The 24,936-nt window shown below is 44.4% G+C and overlaps 2 protein-coding genes across 2 annotated transcripts; one reads left to right on the top strand and one right to left on the bottom strand.

Moving 5' to 3' along the window:
* Positions 1 to 217: 217 nt before the first annotated feature.
* Positions 218 to 1,156, bottom strand: LOC140912595 (olfactory receptor 5AR1-like). The gene has a single exon (XM_073347244.1). The coding sequence runs from the start codon at positions 1,154 to 1,156 to the stop codon at positions 218 to 220; it is 939 nt and encodes a 312-aa protein (XP_073203345.1).
* An 8,910-nt stretch (positions 1,157 to 10,066) lies between these two features.
* LOC140912601 (olfactory receptor 5J3-like) lies at positions 10,067 to 24,468 on the top strand. The gene is made up of 2 exons (XM_073347254.1): positions 10,067 to 10,450; positions 23,497 to 24,468. Exons 1-2 carry the CDS (start codon positions 10,067 to 10,069, stop codon positions 24,466 to 24,468), a joined length of 1,356 nt encoding a protein of 451 aa, XP_073203355.1.
* Positions 24,469 to 24,936: the final 468 nt, after the last annotated feature.

Genomic DNA, 24,936 nt, shown 5'->3' on the forward strand with positions numbered 1-24,936 from the left:
CTGGGAGTTGAGCAGCTCTGAGAAGCTGGCTACTTGATGAGTTGCCAAATCATAGCTGTTTGGTGCAGATCTCCTTGGAAAACCTGTCCCTTAGGGTTTTTTTGGTGCAAGACGAACAAGGTTGGTAATTCACAAAAAACAAGATAATGATGTAAAGAACTCACTCCCCACTTTCACTCCTGTTTACCATTAAAAAACCCATTCCCAACATTTAAATTCACAGAGAATAAATCTTACTGTGTAACATCCTCATAAAGGCCTCTTTCACTTCCTTGTTCCTCAGGCTGTAGATCAGGGGGTTCAACATGGGGATCACAAGGGTATAAAACAAAGAAATGATTTTGTCCTGATCTATGGGGTACTTTGAACTGGGCTGTAAATACATGAAAGAGCCTGTTCCGTAGAAGATAGTGATGGCCGTCAGGTGGGAGGCGCAGGTGGAGAAAGCTTTGAGTTGGCCCTTGGCAGAGTTGATCCTTAGAATGGCAACCACAATGTATATGTAGGAGATAAGGATGATCAAGATAGTAGGTATTACCACCACAGCAGTACAGGTGAAATGAACAATGTTTGTGATGTGGGTGTCAGAGCAGGACAGTTTCAGGATCGGGGGTACATCACAGAAGAAATGGTTGATGACATTTGAGTCGCAGAAGGACAAACGGAATATAAACATAGTTTGAACAATTGCATTCGCACAGCCCACTAGGTATGACCCCAGCACCAGCAGCATGCAAAACCGCTTGGACATGATGACAGTGTAGCGCAATGGGTTGCAAATGGCCATGAAGCGATCGTATGCCATGACACCCAAGAGGTAACATTCACAGGACAATGCGATGCATAAGAAGAAGAATTGCAGAGCACACAAAGGGAACAAAATGACTTTTCTTGCTGATACTAAAGTAATCAGTATGCTGGAAGTGATAATGGTGGTGTAACCAACATCTAAGAGGGCCAGGTTGCTGATGAAAAAGTACATGGGGTTGTGAAGCTGGTAGTCAGTCCTGATTAAGGTGACCAAGGTGAGGTTCCCCACTAGGATCAGCAGGTAGATCAACAGAAACATCACAAGGAGGATGACCTGCAGCTTTGGGTCTTGTGTGAATCCCAACAAGACAAACTCACTCACTGCAGTGTGATTCCTCTCCGTCATTTATCCCAGATGCACTCTCCACTGCAGGTGAGAAAGTGAGGCCTACACTAAAAAAGGAGACAAATGAGGGCTGAATGCAAACACCTCAAACTCTGTTATTTTCAACAAAGCATAAATTCTAGGCAGTGGATCCATCTCAGGATTCCAGAAGCCTCACACCCACCATGAAGATCTCTGTTTCCCTCCACTGTCTGGACTACATGTAGTGTTCGGAGTCCAGCACTGGCTTCAAGCTAGGTTTTCTAGCTCAGGGAGCGGTGGCTCATGATCTTGAGATCAATCTTTGCGGCTAACAACCCACCCACCTGCACAATGTCATTTCCATGGTCAGATTCTGATACAATCACCCACATCAATTAGTGAGACCACTGGGCAATGAGACTTTTTGCAGGGCAAAGTACTACTTGGGGTGTGAACGTATATGAGGCATGGGTGCTTATGCACTGTCTGTTATGGAGCCAGGCTAGTTGTTTCATTAGCAATAAGGGATATGGGCAGGCAGGGAGTTGCAGGAAAGAGAACTTTATTCAGCAGCCTGGGGCTACCCAGTGTTCTATGCAGAGCCTCTAGCATTTGTGCACAAGTAGCCTGACCCCTGTTCGCACTCCTGAGCTCCTGATCTCACAATAAACTAGGTCCCTCCAGAAAACTGACCCTCTTTCTCCAGTTCCACTCCTCACATTACTGCAGTGACTCAGCTCTTAAAACTGCATGGCCGTGTTTATCACAAGCTGAGTTTTACAGCCCTGCCTTTCTGAAGAAAAAGAAAAGTTCCTTCACTCAGAGCACCAGATCCAATACCTTTCCTCATGTGAGCAGCAAACTTACCCCAGCCAGGCGGTGGTGCTATTCACTTCAATGGGAGCAATGGTGGGTTCTGATGCTATTCGGCATGTCCATGGGGATGATCGTCTGGCCCGCAGTGTTTAAGTCTCAAAGGCTAGAATCCATGAAAGGACTCAGGCATTGCAGCTCCGAGTATCCTGGCACCTCACGTTTAGGTGCCTAAACAAAAACAAGCACAGCAGTGCAATCCAGAAAGCCGAGTTAGGTACCTCCCTGTAGAATCATAGAACCGTAGCGGTCGAAGGGACTGCAAGGGTTATCCAGTCTCACCCCCTGCCAAGAGGCAGGATTTGTTGTGCCCAAACTATCCAAGGCAGATGGCTCTCTAGCCTCCTTTTGAAAATCTCCAGTGAAGGAGCTTCCAGTCTCCCTGTACAATGAATGGGGACAGATAGGCACCTTAAAATGCATTCCACAACAGCCCACAGGATGCCAGGTCGGAAGTCCCCTAAGCTTGCCAGTGGGACCCACTGATTTGCGAAACACTGCCCCTTCCTCACAGATCGGCACCTCCCTTCCACCTGGATTTACGTGACTCTCTCTACTAGCAACCCACACACAGGTACCCCTCTCCTGGCTTCGTAGCAGTTTCTTGAGGGAATGAATTGGACACCGGCCTCATTCTACACAAAATGGCAGAAGGAGGCAGGTGTGGTACTCCTGCCCCCATGATAACTTTTGGCCCAGTGGTTAGAGAACTCGCCTGGGATGTGGAGACCCAGGTTCCATTCCCCTTCCCTGAAAGAGAGGGAAGAAAGGATTTAAACAGGTATCTCCCACCTCTCAGGAGAGCGCTCTAACCTCTGGCCTCTGGCATATCGTGTCTCTCCTGTTGAAGCTGTTCCACTGTGGATTAAGAAAGAGCAATTGGCGCAGGGGGAATGGACCCGGGTCTCCTGCCCATGAGGTGTGTGCCCGAACCACTCGCACTCTCTGGTCCAATAATTTTGGCATCCTCATGTTCCACTGCCCAGCTCTCCTCAGCCACTGCCCCTTTGGCAAGGATTCCCATGGCCACTGAAAGCAGGAGCTGAATGTCAGTCCCTTCACTATCTTTACATCATCTCCTTGTCTCCTGTTTCTCTGTCTGTACAGAGCAGACCAGTCCTCCAATCACGTGGCCTCCTCCAGGTCGAGGATGCAGGACCAGCGCAAGGATTAACACGGGGTCAGTGGAGGCAATTGTTTGAAGAGGGGACACAATTAGAGAGCTTGGCTGTGAGGAGGCTTTTCTGGGGGGAGGGAGAGTAGAAACTCCTGCTAGACTTCCCACTGTTGAGCTCTGATGCCCTCCTTTCTTCCCCACGCTTCCCAGTTCTGTTCTGACCTCCCCCTTCCCCTGGAAGCAGAAGCACCAAGGGAAGGGTGAGCCTACCCCTTCCCCACTGCAGTGTGGAGAAGGGGGAAGTTTGGGGTTCCTTCCCTTGACCCAGGAAAAGTAGAGGGAAGAAGTGCCCCCTCCCTCCACCTAATGAAACTGTCCTGGGGAATAATTGTGGGGCAATGGTGGTGGTGGTGGGGGGGGGGTTATGTGTGGGGAAGGGCACAGGTGGCTCGACTTCCCATCCCACCAGTTATGCCACTTATGGTTCTGCTCTGTCAGCGTCTCTGAGCTCCCAGAGAGAAAAGGTCCCTTTGAGGACTGTCAAGGTTCCTTCCCCACTCTGAACTCTAGGGTACAGATGTGGGGACCTGCATGAAAACCCCCCAAGCTTACTTTTACCAGCTTAGCTTAAAACTTCCCCAAGGTACAAACTATTTTACCCTTTGCCCTTGGACTTCCACTGCCACCACCAAATGTTTATCTGGGTTTATTGGGAAAATGTTGTTTGGAAACGTCTTTCCCCAAAAAATCTTCCCAACCCTTGCACCCCACTTCCTGGGGAAGGTTTGGTAAATTTGCCAATTTGCATAGGTGACCACAGACCCAAACCCTTGGATCCTAGAAAAATAAAAAAAGCATTCAGTTCTTGAAAAGAAACATTTTAATAGAAGAAACAGTAAAAAGAATCACCTCTGTAAAATCAGGATGGTAAATACCTTGCAGGGTAATAAGATTCAAAACATAGAGAATCCCTCTTGGCAAAACCTTAAGTTACAAAAAAGACACACAGACAGGAATATTCATTCTATTCAGCACAGCTTATTTCCTCAGCCATTTGAAGAAATCATAATCTAACGCATATCTAGCTAGATTACTTACTAAGTTCTAAGACTCCATTCCTGTTCTGTCTCTGGCAAAAGCATCACACAGACACAGCCCCTTTGTTGTTCTCCCTCCTCCCAGCTTTTGAAAGTATCTTGTCTCCTCATTGGTCCTTTTGGTCAGGTGCCAGCAAGGTTACCTTTAGCTTCTTAACCCTTTACAGGTGAGAGGATTTTTCCTCTGGCCAGGAGGGATTTTAAAGGGGTTTACTCTTTCCTTTATATTTATGACAAGGACGATCTCTTATACATTAAGGGATCACAGGAAAATAACAACCCTCCATTGTTCAAAAGTCAGTTCTTCTTCAGGGCTTGAGGCATCGAACTGGGTTTTCGAAGCCCTAGTGTTTGGACAGTGGATATCCCCCCACACACACACACATTATTCTACCACTTCTCCAATGCCCAACCCTCCACCACATCCATTGCTGTGACCATCTCACAAAAGACCTGGCTGCTCCAAGCTTTCCCTCCCACCACATGCACAAACAGATGCAATTCAGCTCTCCTCTCCACCTTCCTCCTTGTCATACATACACAATACACATGTGTGGAAATCTGCCAAAGCCAGGATTCAAAAATCACAGAGCAAGGAGGGCACTGGGATCCAGCCATCTTGAACCACCTTGTTGTTCTGAGGCCAGGCTGCCTGCAAACCCTCTGGCTTTGAGCCCTCCCCCTGCACATGAAAGTTTACCTTGAATAACTTTTGAAATGTTCCTTTCCTCAGAGGGTCAGTGGGTGCCAGACACTAGCTGGGATCAACCCCGAGAAGGTGAGAACAGTCTGGGGAGAATCAGAGCCCCAGCATGCCCAGGGCATTCACAAAACAACGTGATGTGAACTGTATAATTCTGATATCCTGGGACTTTTCAACGGGCTCTCCCTTGCATGCATGACTCCACATTTAGTCCATTAACCCTACCCTAGACCTCCACGAGGATGAGCCATTTTCAAGACAGTCTGAGTAAGGCTGTGGATTTTAGAGCCAATGATAAGTGAGTCTCAACCTTTTCTACAAAAGAGCTACTGCTCTGCTCTAATGAGCCAGATCATCAGCATGTGTACATGGAAAATTGGCTTTAGTGGAGCTAGGCAACTGACACCACCTGAGGATGCACCTTCTTAGAAAAGTCAGGACCTCTGGAGTCAATAAATCTGATCTCCATGAGATTTGGCTCTGAATCAGAATTAATTCAGAATTGCCAGCACCAAAAGAGAATATTTATTCCACTTCCCTCAGAACCAGAGCAATTAAACCTACCTGCAGGAGGGAGACGTCTGTTACTCTTGACTGCAAAGCAGATTGTGTGTGGAGGTCTGGTTTATAGACTTGTTTCAGTGGCATTTGGGATGGACTCCTTGGAGAGCCCCAGAGTTCTTCAGTTCAGGGCAGACACAGATGGGATCATTAAAACCTTCACGTCCCCTAGCGATAACTACACAAAGATGTGTTGTTTCCAATTATTGCTCAAACTTCTGGGTGTTTTCTTTCTTCCCCTTTTCTTTGTTTCAAAGAGAACTAGCCCATTCCTCCCCTCCCATCCCCCGAATCCTGATCAGATGCTCATGGGGTCACTCACCTCAGAAGGTGCAAAATGTGATATATATTGGAAAATAGATTCAAAACTGGTCCCTTTAATTAGAGCCCTGCAAATCCGCAGATATCCGTTTTATATCTGTGGACAATTTATGTGGATCATGGACCAGATGCAGACACAAACTTTGAATCTGGAGCCCTGAAAACCTGTGGATATTCGCTTTATATCCATGGATCATTTTTGCGGATCGGATGCTGTTACAAATTTTGTATCCACACAGGACGCTGGTTTTAGACTCTTGAGAGCTACAGCCCCACTGAAAATTGATGAAAATGTCACTCAGGCACTTTTGATGTCAGCCCAGGTGTTTAAATATGGGCACTCAAAGTTAAAGTACTTTTTTTTGAGCACTCACCGTCTTTGCCTCACTTCCTCACTATGTAAAATGCAGATAATACTTTCCCTGGAACTTGTACTGGTCACTCCCTTAGGCACTTCTGAATATCTCACCCTAAAAAAAATGGCTTTTCCCAGAAGTGATGTCTCTTTGAACCATTTCAGAACTCACATAGGAATTTTCTCACTCATACTGCCAGTTCCACCCCTTAAAATTGCTCAGGCTTGAGTCTATCCATGTGACAGACAAATGCAGTCTTACCTTGCTCATATCTATTCAGATTGCTACTGCAAAGATAATTTTTCTAGCCCATTGGTTTGACCATGATATCCCTTTACCAGCTCCCCTTTCTCTATGCTTGTCTTCATTTTCAGGACCCTTCACAACCTATCCCAGATGACCCTAACACCATTCACTATTGAAAGGTCACCATTCACCTCAGATTGGTCAGTAAGCAAAGCCTTCATCACCCACTTGTTAAATTTTCAGACAAGAACCATTGTGCTTTCCTCCCATGCCCCTCACACTTGGGAGGAGCTCCCTAGAAATAGTCACAAAGCTTTCTCATTATCCTCCTTCCAGTCCCTCCTGAAAACTCACGTTTGCTCTCACTGTCTCCAGAAACTTGACAATGATTAGGCCACTGTTTTATTGAGACAACTGCCCAGTGTTGTGTCTCTGTTTTCTCGTACTGCCCCACCTGTCTAACATCTGCGGACTCCTGTCTTAGACTGCAAACTCTTTAAGGCCAGGACTGTCTCTCTGTTGTGTCTATGTGTACAGCACCTAGCACAATGGGGTGCTGGTGGGCTCCTAGGTGCCCACATTAATACAAATAAGAACAGTAAGAATGAAGGCTGTATATTGGAGCAGGAGCCAAATCACATGGATCTAATTGCAAACTCTCTGGGGTATTTTACTATATGTTTTTCAAATAATAAAATAATAAAATAAAATAATTATAATAATAAATAACTAATTTGTAGAGTTTAAGGCCGGAAGGCAACTATCAGATAGTCTAGTTTCCTGCATATCACAGACCACAAACTGTTAAAAATATAAAAACAGAGCAAGGGGAATGTCTGACAGGTAGGGCAATTTCTTGCCATATTTTTGGGGAGAGCTTACTGTAATAAGTTTATGTAACGTTGTAGGCCAGTGAATATATGGAATTGCATGGCAGAGGGGACCACAGTGCTCCATTGGGAGGTAATTAGACAAATTCTCTCAGATTCTTCAGAGATCAACAGACAAAGAAAGGGCTTTTGGATCAATAACCTGAGTTTAAACTGACTCAGGGCCGCCTTTCTGATCCAGCAAATGCACAGAACTTCTGTCCAAGGGGAGGGCCCCCAGCACTTAGGGAAGGGTTGGAAGGACTGTCACCTGCCAAAGCCCTTATTGGAGTTGAGAGGGTGGGCAGTGATCTCTGGAAAGCTTTTTAGTGGGTGTGTAGATTCTTTTACTGTTTTAATTTGTTTTCTGTGTAACACTTTTACCTTAAGGATAAATATGCTTGCTTAGAAAGATCTGTGTGATAACTATGACAATTATACTGTTTTCTATCTCTGAGGAGAAAAGTAAAGCAGGGTGGCTCATGGAATCTCACTTGCTGGGGAATTCACAGTATAGGCAGGGAATTTTACAGCCTGGAAAATTTTGGTCAGAAAGGGGAGGGACACCTTGTCCACATCCGAGAGAGGTGACAGGTGGGGAGCCATAAATCTAAGAGTCGGGACACTTTCTGGACCGCAGAGGGGGAATACAGGGGCAGTTGCCCTGAACTGTGCCAGAAGACAATTGTTATTTTCCCCCAACAAATTATTTTATTTATTTAAATTAAAAATGCATGACATTTCAATGGTTACCCAGGGTTTTCAGAACCCAAAGCAGTGGTAACTTAACTGTTTCACCCCAGGCAATGTCAGGAATAAATCAATGGGAACACAGCAATTCTGTCTGATGAAAGATTAATACAAGTAAGCTTGCTCTTATCTCAAACTCGATGTATTAGATTTAAGCACACACAGACATAAGCAATAGGTTTAGAACATGCAAAATAAATACGTAGAATCTGAGATGGTATTGAGAAATTGGCAGCAGGTCCGTGATGGCCAGTCACTTCCCTGCCAGGGAGTATGGGGTCAGAAAAACGATCTCCCAGGACAGCTTCAGAAAGTTGCTGTAAAGTACACTTTTTTATCTAGTCTTTTTATAACTAACGTTTACCAAACGCATAGCTCATAGTGACCCCTACTGGGTCATTACCTCTCCTAACTTCAATAAATTACTTATCAACAAACATTCCTAATAATCTTAGTCATAATAAGCGTCTATATTAAAAGCGCCAAAATGCAAAGTCCTCATCCACTTATTTTCTTTCAGTCTCAATTTGTTGACTCTTTTCTACCCTCCTCCCATTCCGATTAGCAGAAACTGCAAACGTGTAGTGAACATTTGACTTTGCCTCCAGAAGCCCTGCTTGTTCAAATTAACTCTTAACTATGTGATGTTCTATTTTATTAATTCACAGTGGCTGAATGCAGACAATATGGTTGCAATTAGCTTGATCAAAATCTGGGGTACACCCCACCCCCTCAAATCTGGGACAATACAACCAGCTCCATAGTTGTTTGAAAAAATGGAGGGAAGTTGTGTGTGGAAATTTTCACAAAAAGCTCACTGAAAGTTTTCATTTTTCCTGGCTGTTTTTGTTTCTTACATTTTTTGAAATATTCTTGAAGTATTTTTAAAAATGTTAAGACTTTCAGCCACTGGTCCTGAAAGTCACCCTCACCTCTTTTCAGGGAGAATTTCAGAATGAGCACATGGAGCAATGCCTCACAACGTGCACTTCGCTAACAACTTTTGTATGAAAATTTCACACCACCTTTTCAAATTATGGAGCAGAAAAGTGACTTTGAGAGTGAAATGAAAAAAAATGTGATGTGTAGAAAGATGATAATTCTGCAAACTAACAATATTCAGTAGGCATTTTAGAGAAAAGGTTTCCTCTGTTGTCATTCTCTTTTAGTATGAATGCTTTCCATATTTAAGGCTTAGGAAACACTGGTTTATAGTTCCTTGAAGTGAATATTGACAGATGTGCAGTTTCCTCAATCAATATGGTATGTTCCCATGAGAAACTAAATCCTGATGTCCGTGGCAAGAGAAATCAATATTTTCTGATTGTTACACTCAAGAAGATAATCCTGGATCATGACTGATGAGAAAACAAACATGTGTTGTGTTTTTATCATTTAGCTCTTCAGAAATGAACAATAGAGGTCTGGAGCAATGTGTGCTAACAGTGTCTGAATTCTGATGATAATAAACTGAACTTCTGCTTGAGTTACCAGAGGAAAAATACTAAAAAGCAATTTTCTAATGTACATTTATCTTATTCCCCTTTAAAGCTTTAATATACGAATCATATTCATGACTATAACAGAGATTTCCAGAGATTTCCAGTGAAAATATTCATGCACCAATTTTCAAACATGGCCTCCTCAGTGGAACATCTCAGTCCCATATTTGGGTCTTCAAGTCAACAATTAAGTACATAAAATGGGCATTTATAAGCCCAAGAGACAACGTGAGAAGGCTATTCTTCCTGTTTAAAAGAACACAGTTGAACATTAGGCTTAGTGAGCATATATAACAATACAATAGAAATAAACTGCAATACATGTTCATATATCTTAGCTTTTCATATTGAGTTGGCCATCAACTTCTAGTGTTCTTTGAGTGGAATATTGATATTGGTTTACTTTTGGTCAAAATCTATTTATTTGGTTAATACAGCTCAATATTCACTGTGAGAGTAATCAACATTGACTTTTTTATTGATGATATGCCTTAATCTGTGTCTTGACAGGTGATTTTATTCAGCACCTTAAAGTCATCTCCTATCCCGAATACATGGAGAATACAAACAATGTGTCTGAATTCATTCTGTTGGGATTCTCCCAGGATCAGAAGTTACAGCAAGTGTGTTTTGTGCTGTTTTTACTTTTCTATATACTTATCACACTGGGAGATCTGCTCATCATTGTCACCATAAAGTGCAGTGAGTGTCTGAACTTCCCTGTGTATTTCTTCCTGAGCTTCCTGTCCTTCGTAGACATCTGCTATCCCTCGGTCACAGCCCTAAAGCTGATTGCAGATTTGCTTGTTGAGAGGAGAACCATCTCCTTTGCTGGCTGCATAGCACCGCTGTTCAGTTTCCTCCTCACAGTGATGGCGTTTGATCGTTACATTGCAATCTGCAAACCCCTCCATTATATGGCCATTATGAACAAGGAGGTGTGCAGCTGGTGGTGGCTTCATGGGTGGGGGACTTTGTGCATTCCATGGTTCAGACTCTCCTGACTGTACAGTTATCCTTCTGTGTACCTGTCAAGGTTCCTTCCCCATTCTGAACTCTAGGGTACAGATGTGGGGACCTGCATGAAAACCTCCTAAGCTTATTTTTACCAGCTTAGGTTAAAAGTTCCCCAAGGTACAAACTATTTTCCTTTTTCTCTTGGACTTTATTGCTGTCACCACCAAGCGTCTAACAGATATATAACTGGGAAAGAGCCAGCTTGGAAACATCTTTCCCCAAAAAATCCTCCCCAAACCCTACACCCCCTTTCCTGGGGAAGGCTTGATAAAAATCCTCACAAATTTGCATTGGTGAACACAGACCCAAACCCTTGGATCTTCAGAACAATGAAAAAACAATCAGGTTCTTAAAAGAATTTTAATAGAAGAAAAAGTAAAAGAATCACCTCAGTAAAATCAGGATGGTAAATACCTTACAGGGTAATTAGATTCAAAACATAGAGAATTCCTCTAGGCAAAACCTTAAGTTACAAAAAGACACAAAAACAGGAATATCCATTCAATTCAGCACAGCTTATTTTCTCAGCCATTTAAAGAAATCAGAATCTAACGCATATCTAGCTAGATTACTTACTAAGTTCTAAGACCCCATTCCTGTTCTGATTCCTGCAAAAGCATCACACAGACAGAGAGAGCCTTTGTTCCCTCCCCCACCCCCCAGCTTTTGAAAGTATCTTGTCTCCTCCTTGGTCATTTTGGTCGGGTGCCAGCCAGGTTATCCTAGTTTCTTAACCCTTTACAGGTGAAAGGGTTTTTCCTATGGCCAGGAGGGATTTTAAAGGTGTTTACCCTTCCCTTTATATTTATGACAAAGCCCAATGAGATTGACCATGGGGCAGAAAAGTGACATTTGGAGTGAAATGAAAAATGTGAATGGGGATAGCTCTACAATGTCATGGGGGAAGAGGGGTGGAATGTAAGTATTTGCCAGGGATTTTCAGGAAATCTGTGTCTATTCATTTCAGTTCTTTAGGGAAAGTCCAAATGTTTCCCTCTGAATTCAGAGCTTCAAGCTGCTATCTTTCTGCTACTTCTGCCTTGGTTATGTTTTAATAATACTGCTTGTAAGATTATTGAAAACACACCTATTTAAATTTTAAGTAAATTTTCTTTTCTCTTTGTATAAAAGTTAATTATTATTTAGTGTATAAACACCCACAGGCATGGGAACTAGAGGTGCAGGGGGTGCTGCAATGCCCGCATGTTTTTGAGGGGTCCCAGCTGCTGCCCCACACCCAGCATCCCGGATGCCACTCTGCACCCAGGGTCCTGGCTGCCGGCACAGTGCTCAAGATCCAGGCTTCCACCCCCACACCCAGGGACCTACCTGCACCAAGGACTCCACTGCTGTCCCCATGCCTGGGGCTCCACTTCCGGGCTTGTGCCCCAGGTCCCTGATACCGCCCCACCTTGGAGTCATAGATTCATAGATATTTAGGTCAGAAGGGACCATTATGATCATCTAGTCTGACCTCCTGCACAATGCAGGCCACAGAATTTCACCCACCACTCCTAAAAAAGACCTCACACCTATATCTGTGCTATTGAAGTCCTCAAATTGTAGTTTGAAGACCTCAAGGAGCAGAGAATCCTCCAGCAAGTGACCCGTGCCCCATGCTACAGAGGAAGGCGAAAAACCTCCAGGGCCTTCCAATCTGCCCTGGAGGAAAATTCCTTCCCGACCCCAAATATGGCGATCAGCTAAACCCTGAGCATATGGGCAAGATTCATCAGCCAGATACTACAGAAAATTCTTTCCCGGGTAACTTGGATCTTACCCCATCTAAAAACCCATCACAGGCCATTGGGCCTATTTACCATGAATATTTAATTACCAAAACCATGTTATCCCATCATACCATCTCCTCCATAAACTTATCGAGTTTAATCTTAAAGCAAGATAGATCTTTTGCCCCCACTACTTCCCTCGGAAGGCTATTCCAAAACTTCACTCCTCTGATGGTTAGAAACCTTCGTCTAATTTCTAATCTAAATTTCCTAGTGGCCAGTTTATATCCATTTGTTCTTGTGTCCACATTGGTATTGAGTTTAAATAATTCCTCTCCCTCTCTGGTATTTATCCCTCTGATATATTTATAGAGAGCAATCATATCTCCCCTCAACCTTCTTTTAGTTAGGCTAAACAAGCCAAGCTCCCTGAGTCTCCTTTCATAAGACAAGTTTTCCATTCCTCGGATCATCCTAGTAGCCCTTCTCTGTACCTGTTCCAGTTTGAATTCATCCTTCTTAAACATGGGAGACCAGAACTGCACACAGTATTCCAGGTGAGGTCTCACCAGTGCCTTATATAACGGTACTAAAACCTCCTTATCCCTACTGGAAATACCTCTCCTGATGCATCCCAAGACGACATTAGCTTTTTTCACAGCCATATCACATTGGCAGCTCATAGTCAACCTATGATCAACCAATACTCCAAGGTCCTTTTCCTCCTCCGTTACTTCTAGTTGATGCGTCCCTAGCTTATAACTAAAATTCTTGTTATTAATCCCTAAATGCATGACCTTACACTTCTCACTATTAAATTTCATCCTATTTCTATTACTCCAGTTTACAAGGTCATCCAGATCCTCCTGTAGGGTATCCCTGTCCTTCTCTAAATTAGCAATACCTCCCAGCTTTGTATCATCTGCAAACTTTATTAGCACACTCCCACTTTTTGTGCCCAGGTCAGTAATAAAAAGATTAAATAAGATTGGTCCCAAAACTGATCCTTGAGGAACTCCACTGGTAACCTCCCTCCAACTTGACAGTTCACCTTTCAGTAGGACCCGTTGTAGTCTCCCCTTTAACCAATTCCCTATCCACCTTTCAATTTTCCTATTGATGCCCATCTTATCCAATTTAACTAATAATTCCCCATGTGGCACAGTATCAAACGCCTTACTAAAATCTAAATAAATTAGATCCACTGCGTTTCCTTTATCTAAAAAATCTGTTACTCTCTCAAAGAAGGAAATCAGGTTGGTTTGGCATGATCTACCTTTTGTAAAACCATGTTGTATTTTGTCCCATTTACCATTGACTTCAATGTCCTTAACTACCTTCTCCTTCAAAATTTTTTCCAAGACCTTGCATACTACAGATGTCAAACTAACAGGCCTATAATTACTTGGAGTCCTAGCTGCCAGCCCCATATCTACCACCAGCTGTGGCCCCAACCTCGGCCCCCTTACCCCATCCAGGTCACTCACTCCATGAGACACGGCCCTGCTCATAGCCCAGCTCTGGGGAGTGGTGGGGTGGACAGGGGTAAGGGGGCTGGCTTTCAGCACCCCCACTGTTAAAAATGTTCCAGACACCCAATTACTGACTCAGTTTTGGTGGAATCTTTTCCTATGAGCATCATATTTCATAATTCACCAACAGGTTGTTCCTTTCACCTTCCTCTCAAGCAGCTGTGGGTGGTGACTTTCAGACAAAAGAAACAGTGATCTGATCTGGAACAGCAGTTATGGTTAAATGATGAAAGAGAGAGAACCCCCCACATTTGACAGATGTTAGTCATGTTGTTTAATGAACTTATTGAGGTGTTTCAATCCTAAGAGGAGCAAGGCCATATAAGAACCAATATGGAATCCAATGAAACTTATTCATACATTTTAAGGGGAGATGGGACCATGAGCTCATCTGTCCTGACCTCCTACCTATCACAGGAAGCTAGTCAGAGATATAGAACCCAAGCAATTAATTCCTATGTTAACTACAGCATATTTTTTAGAAAAAAAAATAAATTATTGAAAAATTTCCAGTGACAGAGAGTTCACCACAACCCTAGGAAAGTTGTTACAATGGTTCTTTAGAATACACTAGAAATCCTAATGTTTTAAAAATAATACACAGTCTTTGAGTATAATTAAAAAGCTGCTTTCAGTGAAGTCCTGCAATGATTGAACATGTAAACAACTTGCAACAGCATATTATTATTGACAACGTTTTAAGAGGTTCACCAGAACACCTAGAAAGACATGGTTCTGGCACAAGGAGACTAAAAAAATAATAATAAAAAAAATCTATGTTAGCTTCTGGATTCTCAGCATTTTGTTAATCAGGCCAGTTATTTGTGTGAGTAAATATGGACCCAGGGCCCTACATTAGACATTCATTTAAAAAAACACCTTGACCTTCTCTCTGAATGAAATAATTGGATAAAACCTTTAGTTCTCACTGAGATTTGAAGACAGATTGCTGTGTTTAGAGCTGATAGCGATAACCATTACAGCATCATTAAAGGAGTTCCACTCTTGATTTACACAGCAACATAAATCTTAAACACACAGACTTGGAAATTTCTCTCTCTGGTCAAAATTTCAGAGAAGAGAATATTGTTACCAAAATTACTTGCTTGACCAAAAGGTCTATCCCTTTTGACCTAACTGCAGATCTTTGTGGTTCCATTTAATCTTTTCTTGGTCCCTCTTTGCCTCTTCCATGTGCATATTCTGAAGTGAAGTCGCAACAGTTAACATGGAAACAACTGTAATGGCATAAATTACAATGACAACATTACAGGAGAATGAAAGTCCAAAGCAAATACATTGGTGGTATGTGAATGGGATTGAAGCTTGTATCATCACAAGCATTAGTGCCCATTGCCACACTTCTCCATATCTCCTCCCTGAAAGTTATATATTCCTTGAGGAATGTGTCCAAGACTTACTACAGACTTCTTATTGAGAGGCTGCAGGTATCTGAAAAAAGAGAATAGAGCTAACCACATATCAAAAGCTATTTCCATGGATGGTAGGCTACAAAATCTACAGAACTATTACTTTAAAGTCCTAATAAGTTTCTAAGGATAGGAATCCCAAGGCTAGAATTTCAAAGTGTGACTGAACTATAAAAGTGAGGGCACCAATACTCCCAAGTTCTCTCTCTCTTTTCCGTCGAAGAAGATGAAGATGACGAAGACGACCAGCCTATGGACTTTGGATGCAGATCCTGATCTGAAACTTGGTCAGCAGTGATTATGGGAACTTGTGGTAAGACCTCCACTTTATACCAAGTCTGGTTTGATAAGCTGATAAAGTCTTTTATCTTTATTTTTCTTGTAACCATTTCTGAGTTTAACACCTTATTTTTTGTCGTCACTGAAAATCTATGTCTTTGCACTCAAATAAACTTTTTTTGTTCTTTTATCAAAATAAATCCAATGTTGTGAATTGTGGGGGTAACTCCATTTAGGATGTCAAGTTTTTGCATATTTTATCCTTACAGGGACGACAGAGACCTTTGTTATCTGAGTTGTCCAGGACAAGGTTGGACAGGGCAGTACAGAATACACATTTGGTGGGGGGAAATCTAGGACTTAGAGAATGTTGGGCTCACCCTGAATGTGGTAACCAAGGCTGGTGGAAGCCAGAGTTTGACTGGAGTGTGCTAGCAGGCTGTATCTGTACACAGACCTACAGGGTGTGACTTGCATGCTAAAAGGCTATTTGTGAGTGGCCCAGGTGGGAACTACAGCAGCAAGGCATTACAAGGCACCCAAAGTTGCAGGGCAGGGGTGATGCAGACCCTCCCTGGTCTGGAATGCATCCAAATGTCATAATGACAATCAACAACCCACAACCCTTTAGAATCAATGAGGGAATAGTCCTGTGTCCCATAGGTTTCTCTGAGCTTTGCAACAAGCAAACTATAACAAACCTGCTTTAGCAATGAAGCAGAAGGAAGTCGCTCCTGCCCCAAGCTAAGGCTTTGAATTACTGAGACATGTAAACATAGGGTTGGGGCCATGCCCCAAACTGAAGGGAAAACAGGAAATGTAGGAAGCAGCTCAGGAGAGGCTGATCTTGAGTAGGAGTCAAGAGAGACTGAGCCATCCCTCGCCTCTACCCCCTTGGGCCCTGGGGCAGGACCTGGTGGAGAGGGAGAGCCTGGATACCCCTACCCTTTTCTTCTCCTCCATCCACCCCCAGAGACCTCAGAGGGATCTAGGGGTAGTAGGGAGGTTATGAACTGTGACTTGGCTGCTGGGCCCACCAGGCTGCCCAGAAAACCCATCCCAAAACTCAGAGAGATAGTTTGGCAGCAGCCTGACCACTAGGCCTGCTAGACCTCAACAAAACCCCTCTGCAAAATCTGTGATGGGTTAATTCCTCCCCCTCTCCCCCGAGGAAGATGTTATCTTGAAAGTTGAGTTGCTAGTCTCAGTTGTGCTCAGCTAAGAGACTTAAGAACCCACTTCCATTGAATTCCAATGGAGGTTTAGGCTATGAACTCCCTCAAGCTTCTTTGATAATCCCAGAAATTCCTAATGTTCAGGTATTTATATCCCCACCCAAGAAACCATAGATTGATAACTGGCTCTGGCTGGGACCCCGGTAGGCAGCCTGGGCACAGTTGCGGAAGAGTGAGAGAATGAACTCCCCCTTGCTCCCACTCCTGACGATTCCGTTATCAAGAAATCTGCTGTCCGCAGAGGCAGCGGCTATTTTGTAAGGCAGAGGTGATGCATCACGTGACTGAGGACAAAGACATACACCCACTGTGCTGTCACCTGAGGACTTACATTCGTTCTTTCTCATTCTGTTTTCCTTCATCCAACATGAAAGTCATTCCGACATTTGGTTCCTCTCTGTGTGTACGTTAAATATATATTCCCTATGAATATGAATGAACTTGTTCCAACCCCCCCACCCAGAACAAACCATCGACCCCCCCCCCCCCCCATAGACTCCACGTCTTTTTAAGCCCCACATTCAGACATGAGTTGGTTTAAGATTCTGAAACACTCACATATATTTGTATGCCTTAGACTATGTCTATGATACACAGCTTTTAGTGACATGGCCGGGTTGCTAAAAGTTGGGCAGTGTTAACACTGTTGGTCGGCACTTTTGCCAACAAAATACTTCTACCCCCAATGAGTAAGATTTGCATTGTTGACAGGAGAGCGCTCCCACCGACAACGCGGTCGTTCACACAGGCACCTCTCACTGCAAACTTTTGTCTTTTGAGGGGTGGGGGGAGGTTAAGTACCTGTGAACGACAAAAGTTTTGTCTTTCAATTACCAGTGTAGACATGGACTTAGTGTTTTCAGTGTCCAACTGAGACCAGGAGTAGAGGTGCTGGGACTCTCATGAGAAAGTGGATGTTTGCCACCCACTTTTTGCTCATTGCCAGCCCAGTGTTATAGACTCCAGATGTTTGCTGTGCACAGAAAAGTTTGGATGCTTAAACAAAACAGACATACATTCTGAGAGCCAGAGCCTGGCCTAGCTTTATGGGGGTCATTCACACACAAGGAGGAGCAGGACCCCACAGACTTGACCCTCCGTAGGGGACACGATGGGGAAAGTGGGGGCTGCAGAGCAGACACACAGGTGGGTGGAAAGTTAGCAGAGCATTGCCTCTTCCCCTCTGTCTCAATGAGCCCACATAGGTGAGGGTAGCGATTGGCTCCAGCACCTGAGTCACAATTCAATCCCTGACCTCCTCCTGGGGTGGTGTAGTTAAGCACTGCCCCATACACAGAGCAGGTGATCAAAGCACAATGTAGCCCTGAACCTCTAAATAATTCCCAATCTCTTGAGCCATCCAATCTGCCCAACCTGCACAACACCTAGCATTGAAAAGTCTCCATATTCCATTCCCAGTGCTTTGAATCACTCAGTCTCAGCGATCTAGGGACACACTGGGACCAATTACCGACATGCATCACAACAGCCTGGCACGGTGTTAAACAAATCACTTCTCCACAAATACACTTGGCCCCAGCAACAAGAAGATAACTGAAGCTCCTTCGTCTGTCTGACGGTCCGAGCCTGGAGAGACTTAAGGTCCCAACAGACTGTAAGGGAATATAAATCAGCCTCCTGCCCTTCCTTCAGATGGGAATCTCTTGGACCCATCACATAAATGATTCATCCTTACGCAGGTAGGTTTGCTTTGTCTGTGTGTAGCACTGCGGGAGGGAGCGGGAAGAGTAAAAACCTATTGCGAGCAGCAAGAAAAATCTCACGATCCACTGGAAAGTCGGTTTGAAGGTACAATTTTGACCTAAAACTTCCTAACTGATCTGAGAGCTACTTATGTAGGCAACGACCCCTTCAGCTGAAGCTGCTACATCCAGAATCTAAGGAGCAGCCCTGGGTGCAGACCCACCAGCAGTACACAGCAGGTGAATCTTTGTGTCACTTGGCTGTAGCCTGGGTTTGGGCTGTGTCTGGGGAGAGGGATGGTGCTGCAGATAACAGCAGAATGTTTTTGATTCATTTCCTGTGCTGTAGTTATTAACTGTCCGCCCAAACTCTGAGTCCTTTCTCCTTTCACCCCCTTCTATGAGGCCACCTTGTAAGATCCCAATGGGTAGTGTATACATCCCAGTTCATCGTCTGAGCTTTACAGGTTCGGCAACTGCCCTGCACTGGGTAGAGGTTAATAATGCCTATGAGATTTCCAGGAGGAGGCACCAGAATTGACCCCAAGGATCATTCACACCAAAGCAACAGTGTTAGCCCTGGCAACACAATACTGGGAGTGTAAGGGTCACAGAAATAATCTTCCAAAGGAGTTATTCTGAAATAAAAAGGTGAACTATTTCAATTTTGACATTTTTGAAATAATGTGTTTCAAGCTTTTGTTTTGAAATGACGTTTTGTTTCCAAAAATCTGTTAGATTTAACTTGAAAAAAAAAAGGGAGAAGAGGGTAAAAACCTGACAACGAAATGATTTATTTTAGGGGAGAAGGGAACAAGTTGCTGTTATTTGGGGATTTTTCAGGTCAGCCACTGAACCAAAAAACAAAAGAAAAAAACCCCAAAACCAACCACCCAGCTCTAATGCAAACTTTCTTGATTTCTGCTGTGCGGGGGAAAGGTTTTTCAACTGAGCCAACAGTGAACTTCACCCTCTGGCAATCAAGTTGGCACTATGCTACAGTTTTATGCCAATAGTTGATCTTTGCGGATTGTCCACATCAAAAGAGAAAGAATGAGATACGCACATGTCATAAATATAAAGGGAAGGGTAAACCCCTTTGAAATAGCCAGAGATGTCAAGAGTAACAAGAAGGGTTTCTTCAGGTATGTTGGCAACAAGAAGAAAGCCAAGGAATGTGTGGGCCCCTTACTGAATGAGGGAGGCAACCTAGTGACAGAGGATGTGGAAAAAGCTAATGTACTCAATGCTTTTTTTGCCTCTGTTTTCACTAACAAGGTCAGCTCCCAGACTCCTGCGCTGGGCATCACAAAATGGGGAAGAGATGGCCAGCCCTCTGTGGAGATAGAGGTGGTTAGGGACTATTTAGAAAAGCTGGACGTGCACAAGTCCATGGGGCCGGACGAGTTGCATCCGAGAGTGCTGAAGGAATTGGCGGCTGTGATTGCAGAGCCATTGGCCATTATCTTTGAAAACTCGTGGCAAACCGGGGAAGTCCCGGATGACTGGAAAAAGGCTAATGTAGTGCCAATCTTTAAAAAAGGGAAGAAGGAGGATCCTGGGAACTACAGGCCAGTCAGCCTCACCTCAGTCCCTGGAAAAATCATGGAGCAGGTCCTCAAAGAATCAATCCTGAAGCACTTGCATGAGAGGAAAGTGATCAGGAACAGCCAGCATGGATTCACCAAGGGAAGGTCATGCCTGACTAATCTAATCGCCTTTTATGATGAGATTACTGGTTCTGTGGATGAAGGGAAAGCAGTGGATGTATTGTTTCTTGACTTTAGCAAAGCTTTTGACACGGTCTCCCACAGTATTCTTGTCAGCAAGTTAAGGAAGTATGGGCTGGATGAATGCACTATAAGGTGGGTAGAAAGCTGACTAGATTGTCGGGCTCAATGGGTAGTGATCAATGGCTCCATGTCTAGTTGGCAGCCGGTATCAAGTGGAGTGCCCCAAGGGTCGGTCCTGGGGCCGGTTTTGTTCAATATCTTCATAAATGATCTGGAGGATGGTGTGGATTGCACTCTCAGCAAATTTGCGGATGATACTAAACTGGGAGGAGTGGTAGATACGCTGGAGGGGAGGGATAGGATACAGAAGGACCTAGACAAATTGGAGGATTGGGCCAAAAGAAATCTGATGAGGTTCAATAAGGATAAGTGCAGGGTCTTGCACTTAGGACGGAAGAACCCAATGCACAGCTACAGACTAGGGACCGAATGGCTAGGCAGCAGTTCTGCGGAAAAGGACCTAGGGGTGACAGTGGACGAGAAGCTGGATATGAGTCAGCAGCGTGCCCTTGTTGCCAAGAAGGCCAATGGCATTTTGGGATGTATAAGTAGGGGCATAGTGAGCAGATCGGCGGACGTGATCGTTCCCCTCTATTCGACATTGGTGAGGCCTCATCTGGAGTACTGTGTCCAGTTTTGGGCCCCACACTTCAAGAAGGATGTGGATAAATTGGAGAGAGTCCAGCGAAGGGCAACAAAAATGATTAGGGGACTGGAACACATGAGTTATGAGGAAAGGCTGAGGGAGCTGGGATTGTTTAGCCTGCAGAAGAGAAGAATGAGGGGGGATTTGATAGCTGCTTTCAACTACCTGAAAGGGGGTTCCAAAGAGGATGGCTCTAGACTGTTCTCAATGGTAGCAGATGACAGAATGAGGAGTAATGGTCTCAAGTTGCAGTGGGGGAGGTTTAGATTGGATATTAGGAAAAACTTTTTCACTAAGAGGGTGGTGAAACACTGGAATGCGTTACCTAGGGAGGTGGTAGAATCTCCTTCCTTAGAGGTTTTTAAGGTCAGGCTTGACAAAGCCCTGGCTGGGATGATTTAACTGGGAATTGGTCCTGCTTTGAGCAGGGGGTTGGACTAGATGACCTTCTGGGGTCCCTTCCAACCCTGATATTCTATGATTCTATGAAATCCCTCCTGGCCAGTGGAAAGCTCCTCTCACCTGTAAAGGGTTAAGAAGCTAAAGGTAACCTCGCTGGCACCTGACCAAAATGACCAAAGACGAGACAAGATAGAATCATAGAATCATAGAATATCAGGGTTGGAAGGGACCCCTGAAGGTCATCTAGTCCAACCCCCTGCTCGAAGCAGGACCAATTCCCAGTTAAATCATCCCAGCCAGGGCTTTGTCAAGCCTGACCTTAAAAACCTCGAAGGAAGGAGATTCTACCACCTCCCTAGGTAACGCATTCCAGTGTTTCACCACCCTCTTAGTGAAAAAGTTTTTCCTAATATCCAACCTAAACCTCCCCCACTGCAACTTGAGACCATTACTCCTCGTTCTGTCATCTGCTACCATTGAGAACAGTCTAGAGCCATCCTCTTTGGAACCCCCTTTCAGGTAGTTGAAAGCAGCTATCAAATCCCCCCTCATTCTTCTCTTCTGCAGGCTAAACAATCCCAGCTCCCTCAGCCTCTCCTCATAAGTCATGTGTTCCAGACCCCTAATCATTTTTGTTGCCCTTCGCTGGACTCTCTCCAATTTATCCACATCCTTCTTGTAGTGTGGGGCCCAAAACTGGACACAGTACTCCAGATGAGGCCTCACCAATGTCGAATAGAGGGGAACGATCACGTCCCTCGATCTGCTCGCTATGCCCCTACTTATACATCCCAAAATGCCATTGGCCTTCTTGGCAACAAGGGCACGCTGCTGACTCATATCCAGCTTCTCGTCCACTGTCACCCCTAGATCCTTTTCCGCAGAACTCCTGCCTAGCCATTCGGTCCCTAGTCTGTAGCTGTGCATTGGGTTCTTCCGTCCTAAGTGCAGGACCCTGCACTTATCCTTATTGAACCTCATCAGATTTCTTTTGGCCCAATCCTCCAATTTGTCTAGGTCCTTCTGTATCCTATCCCTCCCCTCCAGCGTATCTACCACTCCTCCCAGTTTAGTATCATCCACTAATTTGCTGAGAGTGCAATCCACACCATCCTCCAGATCATTTATGAAGATATTGAACAAAACCGGCCCCAGGACCGACCCTTGGGGCACTCCACTTGATACCGGCTGCCAACTAGACATGGAGCCATTGATCACTACCCATTGAGCCCGACAATTTAGCCAGCTTTCTACCCACCTTATAGTGCATTCATCCAGCCCATACTTCCAAGATACTTTCAAAAGCTGGGAGGAGGGAGAGAAACAAAGGGTCTGTGTTTCTGTCTATATGCTGGTCTCTGCCGGGGATAGACCAGGAATGGAGTCTTAGAACTTTTTGTAAGTAATCTAGCTAGGTATGTGTTAGATTATGATTTCTTTAAATGGCTGAGAAAAGAATTGTGCTGAATAGAATAAGTATTTCTGTCTGTGTATCTTTTTTGTAACTTAAGGTTTTGCCTAGAGGGGTTCTCTATGTTTTTGAATCTAATTACCCTGTAAGATATCTACCATCCTGATTTTACAGGGGGGATTTCTTTATTTCTATTTACTTCTATTTTTTTATTAAAAGTCTTCTTGTAAGAAACTGAATGCTTTTTCATTGTTCTCAGATCCAAGGGTTTGTGTCTGTGGTCACCTATACAAATTGGTGAGGCTTTTTATCCAACATTTCCCAGGAAAGGGGGGGTACAAGTGTTGGGAGGATTGTTCATTGTTCTTAAGATCCAAGGGTCTGGGTCTGTAGTCACCTAGGCAAATTGGTGAGGCTTTTTACCAAACCTTGTCCAGGAAGTGGGGTACAAGGTTTTGGGAAGTATTTTGGGGGGAAAGACGCGTCCAAACAGCTCTTCCCCAGTAACCAGTATTAGTTTGGTTGTGGTAGCGGCCAATCCAAGGACAACAGGTGGAATATTTTGTACCTTGGGGAAGTTTTGACCTAAGCTGGTAAAGATAAGCTTAGGAGGTTTTTCATGCAGGTCCCCACATCTGTACCCTAGAGTTCAGAGTGGGGGAGGAACCTTGACAGCACACATGGGTAAAAATATTCTTACTTTCAGCAAACAAGGGTCTCAAATGGACTAAAATGCTGTCATTGGTCGTACGGAATTCCAGGTCCTCACACTGTTTTTTATTTCTACAGAAATTCCCTCTGTGCAGGTCTCTCCTCAAAGCCCATGTGAAGCAGTGGCCCAGGGAAATGACACTACCGTGGCTGAATTCATCCTTGCAGGATTCACTGACTATCCAGAACTGCAGGTTGCCCTCTTCCTCATATTTCTGGTGGTTTATGTTCTCACCTTGCTGGGGAATTTTGGGATGATTGCCCTAATCTGGACGCACTCCCGATTTCACACCCCCATGTATCTCTTGCTCAGCAACTTGTCACTCGTTGACCTTGGCTACTCCTCATCCATCGCCCCCAGGGTGCTGGTGAGCCTCTCAAGGGAGAGTAAGGCCATTTCCTATGCTGGATGTGCTGCACAGATGTACTTTTTTCTTGCCTTTGCCACTACTGAGTCTTTCCTCCTTGCGGTGATGGCCTATGACCGTTATGTGGCCATCTGTACTCCACTGCTCTATAGGCTCATCATATCCAAGAGGTCCTGCATCTGGCTCTTGTCTAGCTCCTACATGGCTGGGGTTGCAAATGCAACCGTGTTTACCAGCTGCACCTTTCAGCTGTCCTTCTGTGGGCCCAATGTAATCGATCATTACTTTTGTGATGTCCTTCCGCTCATGCGGCTCTCCTGCACCGACACTCACACCAATGAAATGCTGCTTTCTATCTTTGCTGGTTCCATACAACTGACTACCATATTGATCATCCTCTTCTCGTATCTGTATGTTACTGCTGCCATACTGAGGATCCGCTCCTCCGAGGGCAGGCGCAAAGCCTTCTCCACCTGCACCTCCCACCTGACAGCCGTAGCTATATTCTATGGGACAACGTGCTTTACCTACTTACAACCCAGTTCCACCTCCTCACTGGAGCAGGACCAGGTGATCTCTGTGTTCTACACGATGGTGATCCCCATGCTGAACCCCCTGATCTACAGCCTGAGGAACAAGGAGGTGAAGGACGCCGTGGGGAGAATGTTAGAGAGAAGAAAGTTCTCTCAGCAGCTTTGATGAATAATTTAATCATCTTTTGGACTAAAGTGACAATATTCTTTCCATTCCCTTCCACTCTATGTAATTTGATAATGAAAATAAAAACTCTAATGTGTTCAAGTTTTAAGAATAATGTTTTAGAGGTGGCATTGTCCAACAGGTAAGACACTCAGAAGATCTGGTGTGACAGATATTGCAACCCCATGCAGTATCTTTGGGACCATTATATTAACTTGCGTTATAAGAATGCTTTATGTATGACTCTGTTCTACTCCAGGGGGGAGGGTTCCTGCAGCTCCTTCTGGAACTAAAACCTGTGGGGGACGGGTGATTAAGGCAAGTCCCTGAGACTAAACTCCAGAGAAATTCCAAGGGGAGTGGAGTCTGTCTCATTCAGGAACCTTGAACTTGTAACCCCCCAGCAAGGACACCTGCTTTTAGGTTTTCCAGTTCCTCAGCTGTCACCTCTCTTGAGTGGAGATGTAC

The sequence above is a fragment of the Lepidochelys kempii genome, chromosome 6 (genome assembly GCF_965140265.1).
Source record: "Lepidochelys kempii isolate rLepKem1 chromosome 6, rLepKem1.hap2, whole genome shotgun sequence".
Taxonomy (NCBI): domain Eukaryota; kingdom Metazoa; phylum Chordata; order Testudines; family Cheloniidae; genus Lepidochelys; species Lepidochelys kempii.

Coding starts and splice junctions, on each gene's coding strand:
- LOC140912595 (XM_073347244.1), bottom strand. CDS start 1,156: ATGACGGAGAGGAATCACACTGCAGTGAGTGAGTTTGTCTTGTTGGGA.
- LOC140912601 (XM_073347254.1), top strand. CDS start 10,067: ATGGAGAATACAAACAATGTGTCTGAATTCATTCTGTTGGGATTCTCC. Junction 10,451..23,496: donor TGGCCATTATGAACAAGGAG/GTGTGCAGCTGG, acceptor CCCTCTGTGCAG/GTCTCTCCTCAAAGCCCATG.